The following is a 16,405-nucleotide window of genomic DNA, read 5'->3' as shown; positions in this document are numbered from 1 at the left end:
CACTATGTAAGTAACAAATGCATATGGTGATAGGTGACTAATTACACCACTTCTTTTAAAGTCATTAGTGATTGGTCCCTGAGCACTTGCTATTCAGTCCACAAACAGCTTTACTGTTTGTGCAGTGGTATTGCCCCCTTGTCTTCTAGTGATAAACGCATATGACACTTTATAAAAGCGAATAACTGGAAGAGGGAAATGTCCAGCAGAGATGAAGGAACAGCAAAGAAACAAAATGTGATAATGCTGGAAATGACATTTGAATCATATGTAAATGGAGTCATAGGAGAACTAGCTGACCATGTGAATGTGATACTGCCACCATTTGAGAGACTCTAGATATTCCAAAAAAGGAATTAGTGAAGGCAAATTATTGACATCAATGAGAAAAGTGATTGCAGACAGAAGGATGAAGATGTCCCAAAAGAAATGATGCCAATAAAAAAACATGCATTAAAGGAGCTCTTAGAAATATTTTATGACATTGAAAGAACAGAGAATTAAATCATGGAAGCTGTTTCAGATCTAGAAAGAAGTATGACAATTTGCCAAAACATTGATGTGATGCTTTTGCAAGTTACATAGCAAAGAGAAAAAAGGCAAGCACTGTTTAAATTACTCTTGATAAGTTTTTTTTTACAAAGAAATAAAATATTTTAGGTCTAAATCCTTTTTAACATTTAAAATTACAGTGTGCTAAATATAAGTTTACAGTTTTTCCTTTCCCTATACGTTTATAATCAATAGTAAAGGAAGTTTTACTGTTTTCATAAAAATTTTAAAAGTCACAAAAAATCACAATTTTTCTCTGATTATAATGAAACTTTCCATAGTTTCAGCATGCAGTTTCATGATCCTATACTATCATGCAGTGCAAGGATTGCCGAGATTTTAAACCCAGTAAGATATTTTTTATTTTGTTTTGTGCAGCCAAGGTTCATTTATATTTACCTTTTCATTTTCTTTTGTTTTTCATTCCCTTCTGTACTTCTGTACTACCATTTGGCATTGTTTCCCTTTAAGATTGTTAAATGAAAAATCAGCTATCAATTTTAGTGCCAGTTCTTTGAAACTCTGTGGGTCTTTCCCTACTTTGGCTGGTTTTAATAATTTTCATTTTGTCTTTTTTTTTTAAGATTAATTTATTTTAGAGAGAGTGCATAGGTGAGAGGAGGGGCAGAAGGAAAGAGGGGAAGCAAAATTCCCATTGAGTGGGGAGCCCAATGTGGGGCTTGATCTCAGGACCCTGAAATCATAACCCAAACCTAAAGCAAGAGTTGGACCCTCACCCCTGCGTGAGCCACGCAGATACCACTTGTCTTTAATACCTTTACCACTATGTACCTTGATATGGTTCTTTGTATTTTTTCTGTTGGGGTTTGCAGTACTTCTTATATCTGCAAATTGATTCCCCTATGAATTTTAGAAATTTCTCTTCAAATATTGCTTCTCTCATCCTTTCTCTTTTCTTTTTTTGGGACCCAATGTTAGGTATGCTAGATTTTTTACTGTGCCATATATTTTAAAGATTTATTTATTTATCTGGAGTGGGGAGACAGAGAGAGAGAATGCATGCATGCAAGCCTGGGGGTGAGGAGAGAGACAGAGGGAGAGAATCTCAAGCATGCTCCCTGCTAAATGTGGAGCCCAATGCAGGGCTTGATCTCATGACTCATGAGATCATGACCTGGGCTGAAACTAAGAGACATTCAACTGACTGAGCTACTCGGGCACCCCTACAGTGCCACATATTTTTAAATTTTCTTTTTTTTCCTTCATGCTGTAGGCTGAATATATTCTTCTGCCTTATCTTCCAGATTCTTAATTCTCTTTTGAGCTGTGTCTAATCTGTTGTTAAGCTCATGTGTTTAGATTTTCAGTTATTGAATTTTTAAATTCTTGTTTCTGTTTGATCCTTTTAATAATTTTTAATTCTATTTTGAAATTCTCTATATTTAAAAGTTTCAATATATTCTTACAGTTATTTTAAAGTCTGACAACTCCGATTCTCAAATATTCCCATATTTGAATCTTCTGTGGGCATTTTCTCTTGTTTGTTTTTTTCTCTTGATTTTTTTCCATATATTCTTGTTTTGTTTTGTTTTTATGCCTGGTTATTTTTTATGGATTCAAAGCTAGGCCATAACCTTCATGAGGAGTGCTCTGTTTCCTATTATTCCATACTTCTGGGATGAAGCTTTTCAGGGATCCCAGCCAAAATCTTGGGGTGTTTGTTTACTAAAGAGTCATCCTCCTTTATAAGCTCTGAACTCCAGTTTTTGGTTTGCTAGCCCTATGAGATTGCTTGAACTTCTATTCAACCTCAACATCTCAGTTGTTGCTTATAAGTCACAGAATTCCTCAAGAGGAAAACAATCAAATGTTGTTTTAGGGATTTGCTTCTCTCCCCTTTAGTCCCCTTGAAAGCCCTTGAAAAAAAAAATATATATATATATTTCTACCCATCTTGTCTAGTTGCTTTCAGAGTAATGGTTGGCTTGATTTAAGCTTGCCTCCAATAGCTAGAAGTAACATTCTGAACCTCATGTTCTTGAAAGCTGTGTAACAATTTTTGAATAAGATATTTATGGAATACAAATTCTGCTCTTACCTCCTAATAACTGTGTGACTAAGGAAAACACATTTATCCTCTATGAATTTATGTATTTCTTATATAAATAATAGAAAAAAATAATTTCTACTTGATAGGGTTGTTTTTTGAGACTCAAATGAGGGGGTTACATACAGAAAACAAAATGGCATAATGTCTAGAACATAGTAAGTGTTCCTTTTAAAAGATTTATTTATTCAAAGATAGAATAGGTAGAGAGGCAGAGGGAGAGAATCTTTAAAGCAGACATCCCACTGAGTGCAGACCCTGATGTGAGGCTCAATCTCATGACCTATGAGATCACGACCTGAGCCAAAACCAAGAGTAGTAAACCTAACTGACTGAAACACCCAGGCACCCCAGAACATAGAATTTATAGATAATAGGTATTTTTGTTTCTTCAAGAAAATTGTTCATATTTCATAGAATTTCATAAAGTTAAATGGCTGCCTAGAAGACTGTGATCATGTACAACTTTTAATTGATTGTAATGTACTAAAGAAATAGACTACTTACTTACAAAGTGCATTGCCTGGTTTTAATGTGCTAGGCACAGGCTTACATGCATTATATCCTATAAAGTTACCTTTTATTTTACAAATAAAATACCCTTATTTTACAAATAAGGAATGTGAGACTAGGAAGATTACATGATTGTGCAAGGTCAGATGGTGGTGGGCAGAGAAGCCAGTGTTCAAACACAATTCTAACAACGCCAAAGCCAGAATTCCTAATTCTACTCCTGTTCTAATCCCATGAAGTTACATTTCTCTTTCCTAACTGAGAAAAAATGTTAGATTGCAGAATCTTGCACAGGACTGGAATCAAGTCAGTAGTCAGTAAATATTTATTGACTCATTGACGTCCACACCAATGAAATCTGTGACATAATAGTAATAAAAGGAAATGACAATTTAAGAAGAGAACTTCTAGTTTTGTCTCCATTTTTCTTTCTTTCTTTCTTTTTTTAAAAAAGATTTTATTTATTTGACAGATAGAACATAAGCAGGCAGAGCCGCAGGCAGAGGGAGAGGGAGAAGCAGCTCTCCACAGAGCAGGGAGCCCAAGGCGAGGCTCAATCCCAGAACCCTGGGATCATGACCTGAGCCAAGGGCAGATGTTCGACTGAGCCACCCAGGTGTCCCTTGTGTTTACCTTACAACCATGGAAGTGGAATTTTAGATGGATCAACAAACTGTGAGAACCAGTTAAGGATTTAATCATAAACAGAAGTTTTGACCCATGGTAAAAAACTAAACTGTTAAAACCATCTAGAGCCCCAGAATTATCAATCAAGATTGGCTATCATGGAGTCTGTGCTGCATTTTTCACTGTACTTACATATGAGTCATTTTACTCAAATTGTAGAAGGAATGTGATTCCAGCCGCTGCAGAGTTGCATCTATTGACAAGTAGCTGAATGTCACAAAAATAGAAAGCAAAGTAGAAAGTTAGTAGGGTTGTGAATGCCTTACATATCCCAAACATATTAATCTTGATAACACTCCTTTGTCAGGGGCTTCCCAGATCAGGCAACATGACTTCTCTCTACTTATATTAAAATTAGTTTTACTTTTTTCAGATCCTGTGGTACCTGGAAACTTCTCACTTCTTTAGGTCCTATTCATCTTAAGGTTTCATTCAACTCATACTTCTTCAGAAGCTTTTCCTGAATTTCCGGATTAGGTCAAATGTCCCTTAAGTATATCTCATTGCACCAAGAGCTTCTCCTTTCACTAACTACTGCAGTGCAACTTTCTTATTGTTTGGATAATATATGATTTTTATTGTCTGATTAGGCTATGCATTCTCTGAAATAGAAAACTCTGTCTGTTTTGGGTGGCCTTTGAATTTTGAGCACCTTTCATAGTGCGTGGCATGTAGTAGACTCTCAATAAATATATGTTAAGGAAATGGATGAATGAGTCGATGAGTTACTCAAAATAGCAAAAATGAAAGACATTAAAAAAGAACATAGGAATTAAACAAGAAGCATTTTTAATGGAGTATTTGATAGCATGTGATCAGAAATAGTTTCAAAGATGAGAAGTCAATAATTCTCTAGTGAAACATTCCATAGGGTGGTGACTGTATATCTACTCAAGACTTCTCTTCTTTATTTTGATGAAGTAGAAAATTCAAGATCTGTCCTGAACTTTGTAAGCAACAGATAACTCAAATAGAAGTTTTTAAGTATTAAAAAGAGAAAAGAGAAACTTCTAAGTACAACTTGTCAAGAATACATACGAATATTATTTCAAATAGTCTCTACAAATTCTATTCTTGTAATGAGAGGGACAAATGCAGCCAAGTTCAACGACTGCTTTTTACTGACAGGCATCTCTAGGATATTTGGGAAAATTAAGAATGAATAGAGAGTGTCCCCTTGTAGTTACAGCAGAGATTCTCAACCCTGATCAGACAGTTGAACTAACCAGGAGGCTGTTGAAATTTACATATGTCCAAGACATGATGCAGGATAGTTAAGTCAGAGTTTATGAGGGATGATGTCTAAATATTTTTATTTTTAAAAAGCTTCCTATATGATTCTAATGTGCAGATGGGGTTGAGGACCAGCCATCTATAGTTTAAATTAAGTCTCTCAGTAAAATATTTTCATTAATACAATGTTTATGAGAGGAGTTCTGACTGTTGCCATGGTCATTGTGAATATTCTAATGGTCCCGTACTTTCTGTTTTATCTATTCTCTAAACAATTTTTCTTTATCAGGTCTCCCAAGCCATTGCCACTTGTGGAAAACATTATGTAAATTATTTTGATCCAGATATATCTTTAACAAAGAGGAAACAATGGAAGGCATTGAAAAGATTAATTTATTGTGTAGGGATTGCAGAGATTTATAATGGATGAAGCTGAGCCACCTGAAGGACAAGATTAATTTTGAAGGCTGCAAACTTGTTTACTTAACTTTAGGTCATATCTTTTGCTCTAAATTTTCTCCTGAATTTCTTAGTTTAGAAGTGTGAAGCTTTCTCAAGGGGTTACTGGGATGGTCATTCTGCCCATGTCATAACAACTGAAGTTCCAGTTCTGCACCTGAATGCAACATCCTTAAAGGGCTCTTACAGCTCAGTTGTGAAGACAACATGTAGGAACCATTTTTTTTTTTAAGATTTTTTTAATTTATTTGACAGAGAGAGATCACAAGTAGGCAGAGAGGCAGGCAGAGAGAGAGGAGGGAAAGCAGGCTCCCTGCTGAGCAGAGAGCTCGATGTGGGACTCAATCCCAGGACCCTGAGATCATGACCTGAGCCAAAGGCAGAGGCTTTAACCCATTGAGCCACCCAGGCGCCCCATGTAGGAACCACTTATTCAGTGAGATGAAAGAAGTGATTCCCTGCTTGCTTATCCCATTTTTAAAAGCAGGAAAAATCAGATTCCATTTCTTCCTCATATATCTTCTTAGCCTATAAATCTGTCATAATGTGATCATGAGGGTGACCTATCATTTATCATCCAAACTAGGAAATTTTTATGAGTTATACAGGCTGCTATTAATAATTATACCTGGATCATTGGTGGAAATTTGTCCTGTCCCAGGCAAACCTATCGAGGATCAACCAAATGATTTCTCTCCTGCCCTCTAGACATACCAGATCTTTAACGATTACTTACGTATCTGTGTGTGCTTCCATTCAACAAATACCTGTTGAATATTTACTCTGTCAGTAAATGGGCATTGGCAAAACAGATCTGTTCCCTAGCCTCATGGAAATCACAGTAGTGGGTGATATAGGTGGGTAAATGGGATTAACATGTAGAGTGGTAAGTGCACTGATGTGTTCAGGGAGCATTTAACTGGATTGGAGAATCCAGCATAGCCTCCATGGAGAAAGTCTCAACCAGGTCTTCAAATCTGCCTGGGTGTCCTGTGTATCTCAACCACCCCTCCTCTTTTATTGCCCACCACTTTTATTGCAGTACTCAAATTTCCAACTCTTCACCCTATTAGCAGATTATCTTTTATTAATTTATAGAAAAGACTGAAACCTTGAGATGAGAATTCCTTGAATTCCCCACCAATAAGCCTATTAATTTACCTGCACCTGCTTCATCTTTTACTACTACCTTCTTGTGACAGCATAAAAAAAACGACAGTCTTCCTGTAGCAAGTAAATCCCTCTGTTTGGGTCCCATCCCTTCTTGCTTTCTCAGGGACCTCATGCTCTTAAAGTTCTTTGTTCTTTACTCTCCTTAGCCTTGCTCTCTCTACTGATGCCCTTCCCTGGTCTCAGTTACATCTGCCTGTTTTTGACTCTCAAATCTCAAAACAAACAAACAAACAAACAAAAAATAATAAAAAAAACACACAACAAAAAAGCCCTACTTGAATCTTTCCCAGAGCATCCCTCATAACAGCACCTCTGGACGCCTTTACTCTGCTTTTTCTTTTTATCATATCCATTATTCCCTTCTAAGCTAGTATACATTTATTATGGTTTTGATTTATTGTCTATTTCCTTCTATTCAAATGTAAATTCCACACGGGCATCAATCTTTGTTTCCTGATGTATCTTCATCTTTTACAACAGTCAATGGCACATACTAGGGGCTGAATAAATATTTGCCAAAAGAATGAATGAAAAATTATGTCTCTGTCTTGGTGTCTGCTGGACATAGCTTGCTTGATGCCTCAAAGGCACCTCAAATACTATATGCCCCAAACTGAACTCCTAACTTGCTCCCTGACCCTCCATAACAAATCTACAGAAAAACTGTCTAGTGGAGTGAATATGCTCATCAACTACACAGATGTCCTAGTCAGACACTTGGATGAAATTCTTCTCCATCTCCCTCCACCTCCAAGTCAATCAACTTTCCGGTTTGTTGGTTCTCTCTTATTTGTTACTCACACATGTCCACTTTGTTTCCCCTTAACCATCACCTCTCAGTTCATGATCTCCTCTTCCCAGGGACACTGTATCAACCTCCTCACTAGCTTCCTGTCTCCAGCTTACTCCATTTGACTCCCATTTCAGAGCACAAGGAATTGTTTCTAAAACACTTGATCTGTCACTTCCCTGCTTATAACCACTTAGTGGCTTGGCCCTTAGGGAAGATTTCAACTGCTTTATATGGTTCAAAAGACCCTGCACTTGCTCATCCCCTGGTTTCATTTTTCTCTACTGCCCTTCTCCCAGCTTAAGCTCTAGCCTCAACAAATTTATTTTAATTTAACTGACAACCCAGCCTTTTCCTTCTTCTTGGAACTATCTTTCCACCTCCCTACCCATCCCGCCACGTAGATAAAGCAGATCACAAGTTAGGTGTCATTTCCTCCAGGAAGGCTTCCCTGACTACACTCTCCATCCAGGTAATATGCTTCTTGTATGAGTTCTGTAACACTCTGTGATTGACCCTATCATAACACTGTCACTCTCTTAGGAAGGAAAGTGGAAGCTCCATGAGTATTATTAACTGTTTTGTGTGAAGCATCTAGCAAAGTCCCAGACACAAACTAGGGCTCAATAAATATTTGTTGAATGAATGAATAGAATAATGGTCAAGCTATTGGGACATCCAAGTAGAGACACCAAATGGGTAATTATATAGGAATTGAGGGAAAAAGGAGAGCTAAAGGGGAATACAGTGTTTAGCTTACAGCTCATCAAATGCTCATGCCATTAAAGGGAGGAGAAGGATCAATTTAGCAGGAAGATGATGGGTTTATTTTGGATTTGCTGTTTGAAGTGACTCTGGAACATCAAGATGACGATACTTGGAAGGAAGCTTCTAAAGAAGGCCTGACCTGTAGGAACAAGTCAGGGCTGGAGATACTCATTTGGGAATTAGTTGTATTATGTAATAGTGAAGCTAAAGGAGTGATTCATTCAAGGAGTGTTCATTCAAGGAGAAGAGGGTATAAAGGAACTTGGACAAAATAAAGGATGAATTAATCTTTAAAGAATTGAATGAAATGAAAAAGGGAGCTAGGAAAGGAGACTGAGGAAGAGGAGCTAAGGTAAGATGTTAAAAAGAGGGATGAGAGCAAAATCCAGGAAACCAAAGGAGATAAGAATTTGAAAAAGGAAAGGCTGGTCAGGAAAATCAAAGACTGCAGAGATTGGGAGCTGGGATGATTTCTCGGCCACAGCACTGCTGACAACTGGGACTAGAAAATCCTTTGTTGTGAAAGGATATTCTGAGCCCTGGAGGGTGGTTAGCAGATCCTTCACCTCTACCCATGAGATGCCAGTAGCCCCCTCCTCTAGTAACACCTAAAAATGTCAAATTCTACTGAAATGACACAATGGACAATAAGTGGTCATGAAATGAATGAATTTAGCCCAAATCACACAGGTCGCTCCTGGTTGTACTGTCACTTAAAGTGCCTGAATTATCATCATTGTTTGGCAGAATCCATTAAACAAAATAAGGCCCTTATTCATTTCATATATAGTTATACTCTTGTCAACTCAATATGGAAATCCTTTTTATCCTTGCTCTTGAGTATATAGCAATTAAATTTTCTAAGGTTTAGAATTATTATTATTTTTATTATTATTTTAAACGAGAGAAGTCTGAAATCGTTACCTACATTTCTGACAAAAGGTAAACATTTTGTACTGGTAAAATGTGAACCACGAATTGGTAAATAAGAGAGATGGACTAGAGTTCGATATATAAATCTGTTTATGGGGGAGATTCCTGGCTAAGGTTTTGCCACATCTCAAGACACATTAAAATACATTGAGAATTATTAAATTTTCAAGACCAAATTAATTTAAATTTGCATTAGGTTTAATAAATCAGTTAAGAAGTTAGGATTAGAGATGTCACAAAATCAAACAAACACCTTGCACATAAAATTTTTACATACACTGGAGATGTAGATATTGACTTATACAAGTACAATATATATCAAGTATTTGTCTTTATAGAACACATTTAAAAAATAACATGGTTATAAAAAATAAAAAATTAAATTAAAAAAAAATAACATGGCACAGTTGGAAACTTTTATTTATATTAAAAAATGACTTACATCCTGGAAATATTGGGCAGATTTGAAAATGCATGACTGGGAATGGTTTTCAGATGAGTCTCTGTAAACTTCCTAAGAAAATAACAGTTACACAATTAGAGTTTTAATCACTGGACTTTTATAATAAGTCACCTTAATTATGAACCATACATTATTAGAAGCATGCTGGTCCTTATGATACATATTCCATCATACATAATCAACAAGATTAATACTCAAGGAAAAACAAACATACAGCTTTCCCCCCAACAAAACAAGAATTGAGAATGAGATTCAAATGCAGAATATAAAACTTCAAACATCATCTTTGAATTTGCAATAAACTCATATGTCTTGTTTAACATCATATTCACATTATTAACTGGTGAGCAATATAACATATTCATAAGATTATTAAGACTACTGAATTCATATCATGCACATGTCAATGGAAATGTCTTAGAATGCTACTAGAACACATATGAAGAATATGAAGAACATATTAAAAGCATTAAATGCATGTGATATATCTTAAAGATTAAAAATAGTGGTATGGTTACAATCTTTTTTCCCTACCAAAGTTCTCTTAAATCATTACCTTGATCTTATCCTTCACTTGATACTGTTTGGAAATAACTGACTGACAAGGAGCTAATTCTCTTGTGACATCTTTATTGCAGAATCAACTTAAAGGTTGTGGCTTTTCTTCCAGTTGACTTTTTTGGATACTTTTCAGAAGGCTGAGATTATTTTTCTTATAGGTAATAAGACATTTTCATGAATTTAAAGATGTTTGTCCACCGAGGTATTCCCCCTTATTTTTAAGATTTTATTTATTTGTCAGAGAAAGAGAGAGAGAGCATGTGCTCAAGCAGGGGGAGCAGCAGGCAGAAGAAGCTGGCTCCCTGCTGAGCAGGGAGCCCAATGCAGGGCTCCATCCTAGGACCAGGGGATCATGACCTGAACTGAAGGCAGACACTTAACCAACTGAGCCACCCAGGCATCCTGAAGTGTTCTATTTTTTACTTCTTTTTGTGGATATTGTGACTGCTTGATAGAATCCTATAGGAAAGAAGGTGTCCTAACTCACTTTGCAAAAAGAGACTACCTCACCACACTTACCATCTTTTCCCTGGGTCTGTTTTGCCATATAAATATGGGCAATCATATATCATCTATTTACTACCTTATTTAAAGGCACTAGACTAAAAACTGTTTCCTCTAGGCTGCAGGGTTTTTGGTCCCCCCCCCCCCCAACTATCTATTTCCTTGATTTCTGAATTCTTTGAACTACTAATTTTTGCAGTCACTGAAATGCATTTGGAGCTTCTGGTTTCTGGTTCTGGAAGCCTGGAAGTCCCCTCTCCCTCTTAACAATAAGTGAAAAGCTGAACAGACTGAACAGACTGAAAACCGAACAACTCTTCTTGGCGAACGGAAGATGCAGGGAAAACTGCTGTTCTCAAGACAGCCGGGCAAATGACGGGAGTCCCAGACTCCCAGGGCAGAGACCGATGTGTGGCAACCACAGGGAGAACCAGTGTCAGGGTAGGAAACCTATACTGGATTGATGAATTGCTGGAGGCGTAGTGTTGATAAATTTCCAGGGGACACAGTCATAGGGAACCTCCACAGTTTTGTAAGATTTACCTCCAGGAGCTCAAACAATTCTAATGGTAAGCATTAGGAAAAAAAAAAAAATCCTCTTGTGTTTCTGGCAAAGGGAAAGGGATCATTTAGAAATATACCAGAACACACAGTGCTTACCCAGGCCTGCCCTCAGGGGACACTATTAACCAGAGCCTAACTGACCTGGGTAGGGACAATACCCAACTCCAATTCACTCTAGCAGTTCTGTGCTACTTAAGGGGAAAAAAACAAACAAACTGAGAAACACTGATAAAGTTCAGAGTCTGGAGCACAGGCTCACTAAAAGACTGAGACCTAATTACTAGACTATAGAACACTTCCCCACCCCAACACCTCACCATCACATTACTAATGGTAATATTTATAGCAGTTCCTTTTACCCGGTACAGCATGTCTGTCTAACCAGAAATGTAAATGCAGGAAGAACGAGCAAGATGGCGGAGGAGTGGGAGACCTAAATTTCATCTGCTCCTAGGAATTCAGCTAGATAGTGATTACACCATTCTGAAGAACTACAAAGTCAGCAGGAGATCAAAGAAAAGAATAGCAACAATTCTATGAACAGAAAAGCGACTACTTTCTGGAAGGTAGGACATGTGGAGAAGTGAATCTGAGGCAATATATGGGAAGACAGACTATGGTGGGGTGGGGAAGGAAGCCTCTGTCAGCTGGTTCTTGGCAAGCGACAGAACCGTGGAGCACAAAATCAGAACTATTACAAGTCTGGTCTGGTGAGGGACATTGCTTCAGTGGCTAAGTGGTGGGTGGAATCCTCCCTGGGACAGTGATCTCAAGACCCCCAGGGTCACAGAAAGACTGGGGGTGCCCAAATGTGGCAGAGCTCCCAGATATCAGAGTGGGGAGGCTGGCTGCAGAGATGGAGCTGGGGGGGTGCCTCTCAACTTGGGGTTACCATAAACCATGAGCTGTGGCACAATTGGGACATTACTCTTTTTATTTTTTTAAAGATTATTTATTTATTTATTTGACAGAGAGAAATCACAAGTAGACTGAGAGGCAGGCAGAGAGAGAGAGGGAAGCAGGCTCCCTGCTGAGCAGAGAGCCCGATGCAGGACTCGATCCCAGGACCCTGAGATCATGCCTGAGCCGAAGGCAGCGGCTTAATCCACTGAGCCACGCAGGCGCCCCGGCGCACTACTCTTTGAACAGAGACCCCACAAGTGGCAGGTCCAGGGAGACCCCCCTACTTCCTCCACTGGGAGGAGCAGTGCAGGAGTGCTCTGCAGGAATGTGCTGGGTTTGGAAACTTCAAACGGTCTGTGCACCAGAGATAGAAATGCTGGGTTGCCAGCTGGGTGAGCTCGGAGTGTGGTGAGAGACCAGGAAGACAGGCATGATGACTGCTTTTCTCTGAGGGCTCGCTGAAGAGGGGGGCCCTGAGGTCTCGGCTCCTCTAAGGCTGGAGATTGGGAGGCCACCATCTTCATTCCCATCCTCCAAAGCTGTCTAGGAAGCATTCATGGAACAAAAGCTACCTAGAGCACACCCAAGCAGATTACTTAGCCTGTCCACTGGCAAGAGCAGTGCAATTCCACCTCAGGCAAAGACATTTGAGAATCACTGCAACAGACCCCTATGCCAGAAGACCAGCAAGAACATACAGCCAAGATCAAGTTTACCAATCAATGAGAACTACAAAACTCCAGCGCTAGTGTAATACAGCACATAGAATTCATGGGTTTTCCTCAGTGATATTTTAGTCTCTCAAAGATAAATTTTTAAAATTTTCTTTGTTTTTTCTTTTTCTATTTTTTTTTTTTTGGAAATTTTCCTCTTTCTTATTTAACCAACATCTTATGTATACCCTTTTAAAAATCTTTTTTTAATTTTTATTTTTCCATTTTTCATTTTTACAGTCATATCCTTCCTAGTCAACTTCTTCCTAGAAACATCACCAAAGGCAAGGGAAGCCAGGGCAAAAATGAACTGTTGGGACTTCATCAAGATAAAAACCTTTTGGGGCGCCTGGGTGGCTCAGTGCGTTAAGCTGCTGCCTTCGGCTCAGGTCATGATCTCAGGGTCCTGGGATCGAGCCCTGCATCGGGCTCTCTGCTCAGCAGGGAGCCTGCTTCCCTCTCTCTCTCTGCCTGCCTCTCCATCTACTTGTGATCTCTCTCTGTCAAATAAATACATAAAATCCTTAAAAAAAAAAAAGATAAAAACCTTTTGCATAGCAAAGAAAATAGTCAACAAAACCAAAAGACAACCTACAAAATAGGAGAAGATATTTGCAAATGACATATCAGATAGAGGGCTAGTATCCAAAATCTATGAAGAATTTCTCAAACTCAACACCCAAAGAACAAATAATTCAATCAAGAAATGGGCAGAACACATCCAAATGGCCAACAGACACATGAAAAAGTGCTCAGCATCACTCAGCATCAGGGAAAGACAAATCAAAACCACAATGAGATATCATATCACACCAGCAAGGATGGCTAAAATTAACAAGGAAACAATAGTTGATGAGGATGTGGAGAAAGGGGAAGCCTCCTACGCTGTTGGTGGGAATGCAAGCTGGTGCAGCCACTCTGGAAATCAGTATGGAAGTTCCTCAAGAAGTTGAAAATAGAGCTACCCAACAACCCGGCAGTAACATTACTGGGTATTTACCCTAAAGATACAAATGTAGTGATCTGAAGGGGCACATGCACCTGATTGTTTATAGTAGCAATGTCTACAATAGCCAAACTATGGAAAGAGCCTGGATGTCCATTGACAGATGAATGGATAAAGATGTGATACACAACACACACATAGACACACACACACACACACACATATACAGCCATCAAAAGGGAAATCTTGCCATTTGCAACAATATGAATGGAACTAGAGGGTATTATGCTAAGTGAAATAAGCCAATCAGGGAAAGACAATTATCATATGATCTCACTGATATGAGGAATTTGAAAAACAAGACAGAATTATAGGGGAAAGGAGGGAAAAATGAAACAAAATGAAACCAGAGAGGGAGACAAGCCATAAGAGACTCTTAATATCAGGAAATAAATTGAGGGTTGCTGGAGGTGAAGGGGGTGGGAAGGATGGGTGGCTGGGTAATGGAGATTGGGAAGACTGTGTGTTATGGTGAGTGTTGTCATTTGTGTAAGACTGATGAATCACAGACCTGTACCCCTGAAACAAAGAATACATTATATGCTAATTTTAAAAATTATCAACAACAAGGAATTCGGGAAGAAATAGGAAAGGGTTAAAAATAATAATAATAATAAAAAGAAATATATCTGCAATTAGCCTAATCAGTGCATCAGCAAGACCAAATTAATTTATATAAGGATCTATTAACTTGAGGGAGGGGAGGTGATGTGAATGGTGACAGTGTAAATTGTTAGCTCTTGGTGTTTCAGCATGAAACTCACTGTTGCTTTAATATCATTTAAAAAATTCAAGTCCTATAAATTACCCACTCTTCCTCATAGGTCTCCCACTTTAATTCCCTTAATTTGATTGATTAAAAGCTCTTGGTCCAGATTCTGTAGTTAAAAAAAAAAAAAAAGAGAGAGAACAACAGTCATTTGATTAAAATCTCTCAGGAAAATTGGGCCATGCCAAAGGAAAACAAAGGATAAAATACACACCTGTTGGGTATCTGTTGGGTATCACCCAAGGAGATTGAGTTTCTCAAGCTCAAAGGTAGTCCTATGTATAAAGCATGTCATAAGACATGGATCTTGAGGGCATACTTAATCATAAGATGCCACATATTGCTTGTAGGTAATGTGGACCTAATTTGTAACTTTCATTGATTAAACATTAGGGCATTTATTCTGTGTTTAGAAGAAAATGACCTATTTAATTGAGAAGAAAATTAGAGTAAGTTTACAATGGTATCTAAGAAGTCTGACTTGGAACAGAAATCCATCTAAATGCAATTTAATAGACTTTGAGTAAAAGATTAAAGATTCAAATAACATTTATATCCTTTCCCAATATATGAATTTCTGATATATATAATCCATGTTTCTTGAATTCTCTCTCTTTGACACACATAAACACAAAGATTTTTCCCTACTACTAAGTTACAGATAATGGAGTTCAGGGTACAGTAACCCAAACCACAGTAACTTAGCATATTGAACATTTTAAGCTGGAGGTATTTGAGAAATGGGAGGTGTAGGAAGAACTCTCTGATTCCTCTTCTCTTCTGAAACAAATCATAAGACCCTCATGTGAGAGACGCCCTGCCTTATAGCTTTATCTCTGAAAATACCAAATAAACCTGAATGAACAAACCTTGCAAAACTTCCTCCAGTTCATTACCCTTAGTTCTATCATGTTTTTCCATGACTTTCCATTCTTCATCAAGCTAGCATAAAAATGCTGAGGTTTAATCACTTCTTTATGTCTTCATTTCTTTGCAAAGGCCTCTGTGACACATACAAATTATAGTAAATAGATTTTTATGTTTTTCTCTTGTTAATCTGTCTTTTATTACAAAACCCCAGCTGAGGAACTAGCAGGGTAGAAGGAAAAACACATTATTTTCCTCCCCTACAGTTTCTGGTGATTGGGATTGGATAGTAAAAGGCTGGAACACTGCCCTCACCTTGGACACTGCAATTGAGGTCTGGGACAACTGACAGAAAGCCAGTAGAAGGTAAGAATTCTTTTTATTTTATTTTATTTATTTATTTGACAGAGAGAGATCACAAGTAGGCAGAGAGAGAGGGGGAAGCAGGCTCCTCACTGAGCAGAGAGCCCAATGTGGGGCTCAATCCCAGGACCCTGAGATCATGACCTGGGCCAAAGGCAGAGGCTTAACACACTGAGCCACCACGGTGCCCCAGAAGGTAAGAATTCTTAACATGTCAATGTCTTCCATCTCTATCTTAGTGTTTAGTCAGGAGAGGAACAGAGACATTTCTCCTTGCCCTTTCCTTTCCAAATTCAGGTGAGCAGGAAAAAAAATTTGTAAGAATTAGTTATTTGGATTGTGACACTTGTGACTTTAGTTTTGAGTACCTATTGTTTATTGATCCTTTTCTCCAGGGACAGCTATTTCTTTCCTGCTTGTTTGGGTTTTTTGTTTTGTTTGGTGTCCTGAGAGCCTTGCTTGGCTTTTTGCCTGCCAGCATATGCAAGTCATTGGTTACCTATTAAGAAACAAAGA

At 38.1% G+C, this 16,405-nt stretch overlaps 1 protein-coding gene across 3 annotated transcripts in view; it reads right to left on the bottom strand.

The window, feature by feature from the left end:
- Positions 1-16,405, bottom strand: part of TSHR (thyroid stimulating hormone receptor) — a 164,117-nt gene that overhangs the window by 64,765 nt on the left and 82,947 nt on the right. Inside the window, exons 3-4 of one of the 3 annotated variants that reach the window (XM_082736400.1) lie at positions 9,619-9,690; positions 3,953-4,027 (exon numbers count right to left, since the gene is read on the bottom strand). The exons of 1 other annotated variant lie outside the window; for it this stretch is intronic. In XM_082736400.1, coding sequence (XP_082592526.1) covers positions 3,953-4,027; positions 9,619-9,690 — 147 coding nt within the window. The remainder of the gene's footprint in view (positions 1-3,952; positions 4,028-9,618; positions 9,691-16,405) is intronic. One more of the 3 variants, XM_082736401.1, reaches the window with a different exon arrangement.

This window comes from Mustela nivalis, assembly GCF_964662115.1.
Source record: "Mustela nivalis genome assembly, chromosome: 6".
Lineage (NCBI taxonomy): Eukaryota > Metazoa > Chordata > Mammalia > Carnivora > Mustelidae > Mustela > Mustela nivalis.
Note: the sequence above shows the minus strand (reverse complement) of the source record. Positions and strands in the feature narration are given on the sequence as shown.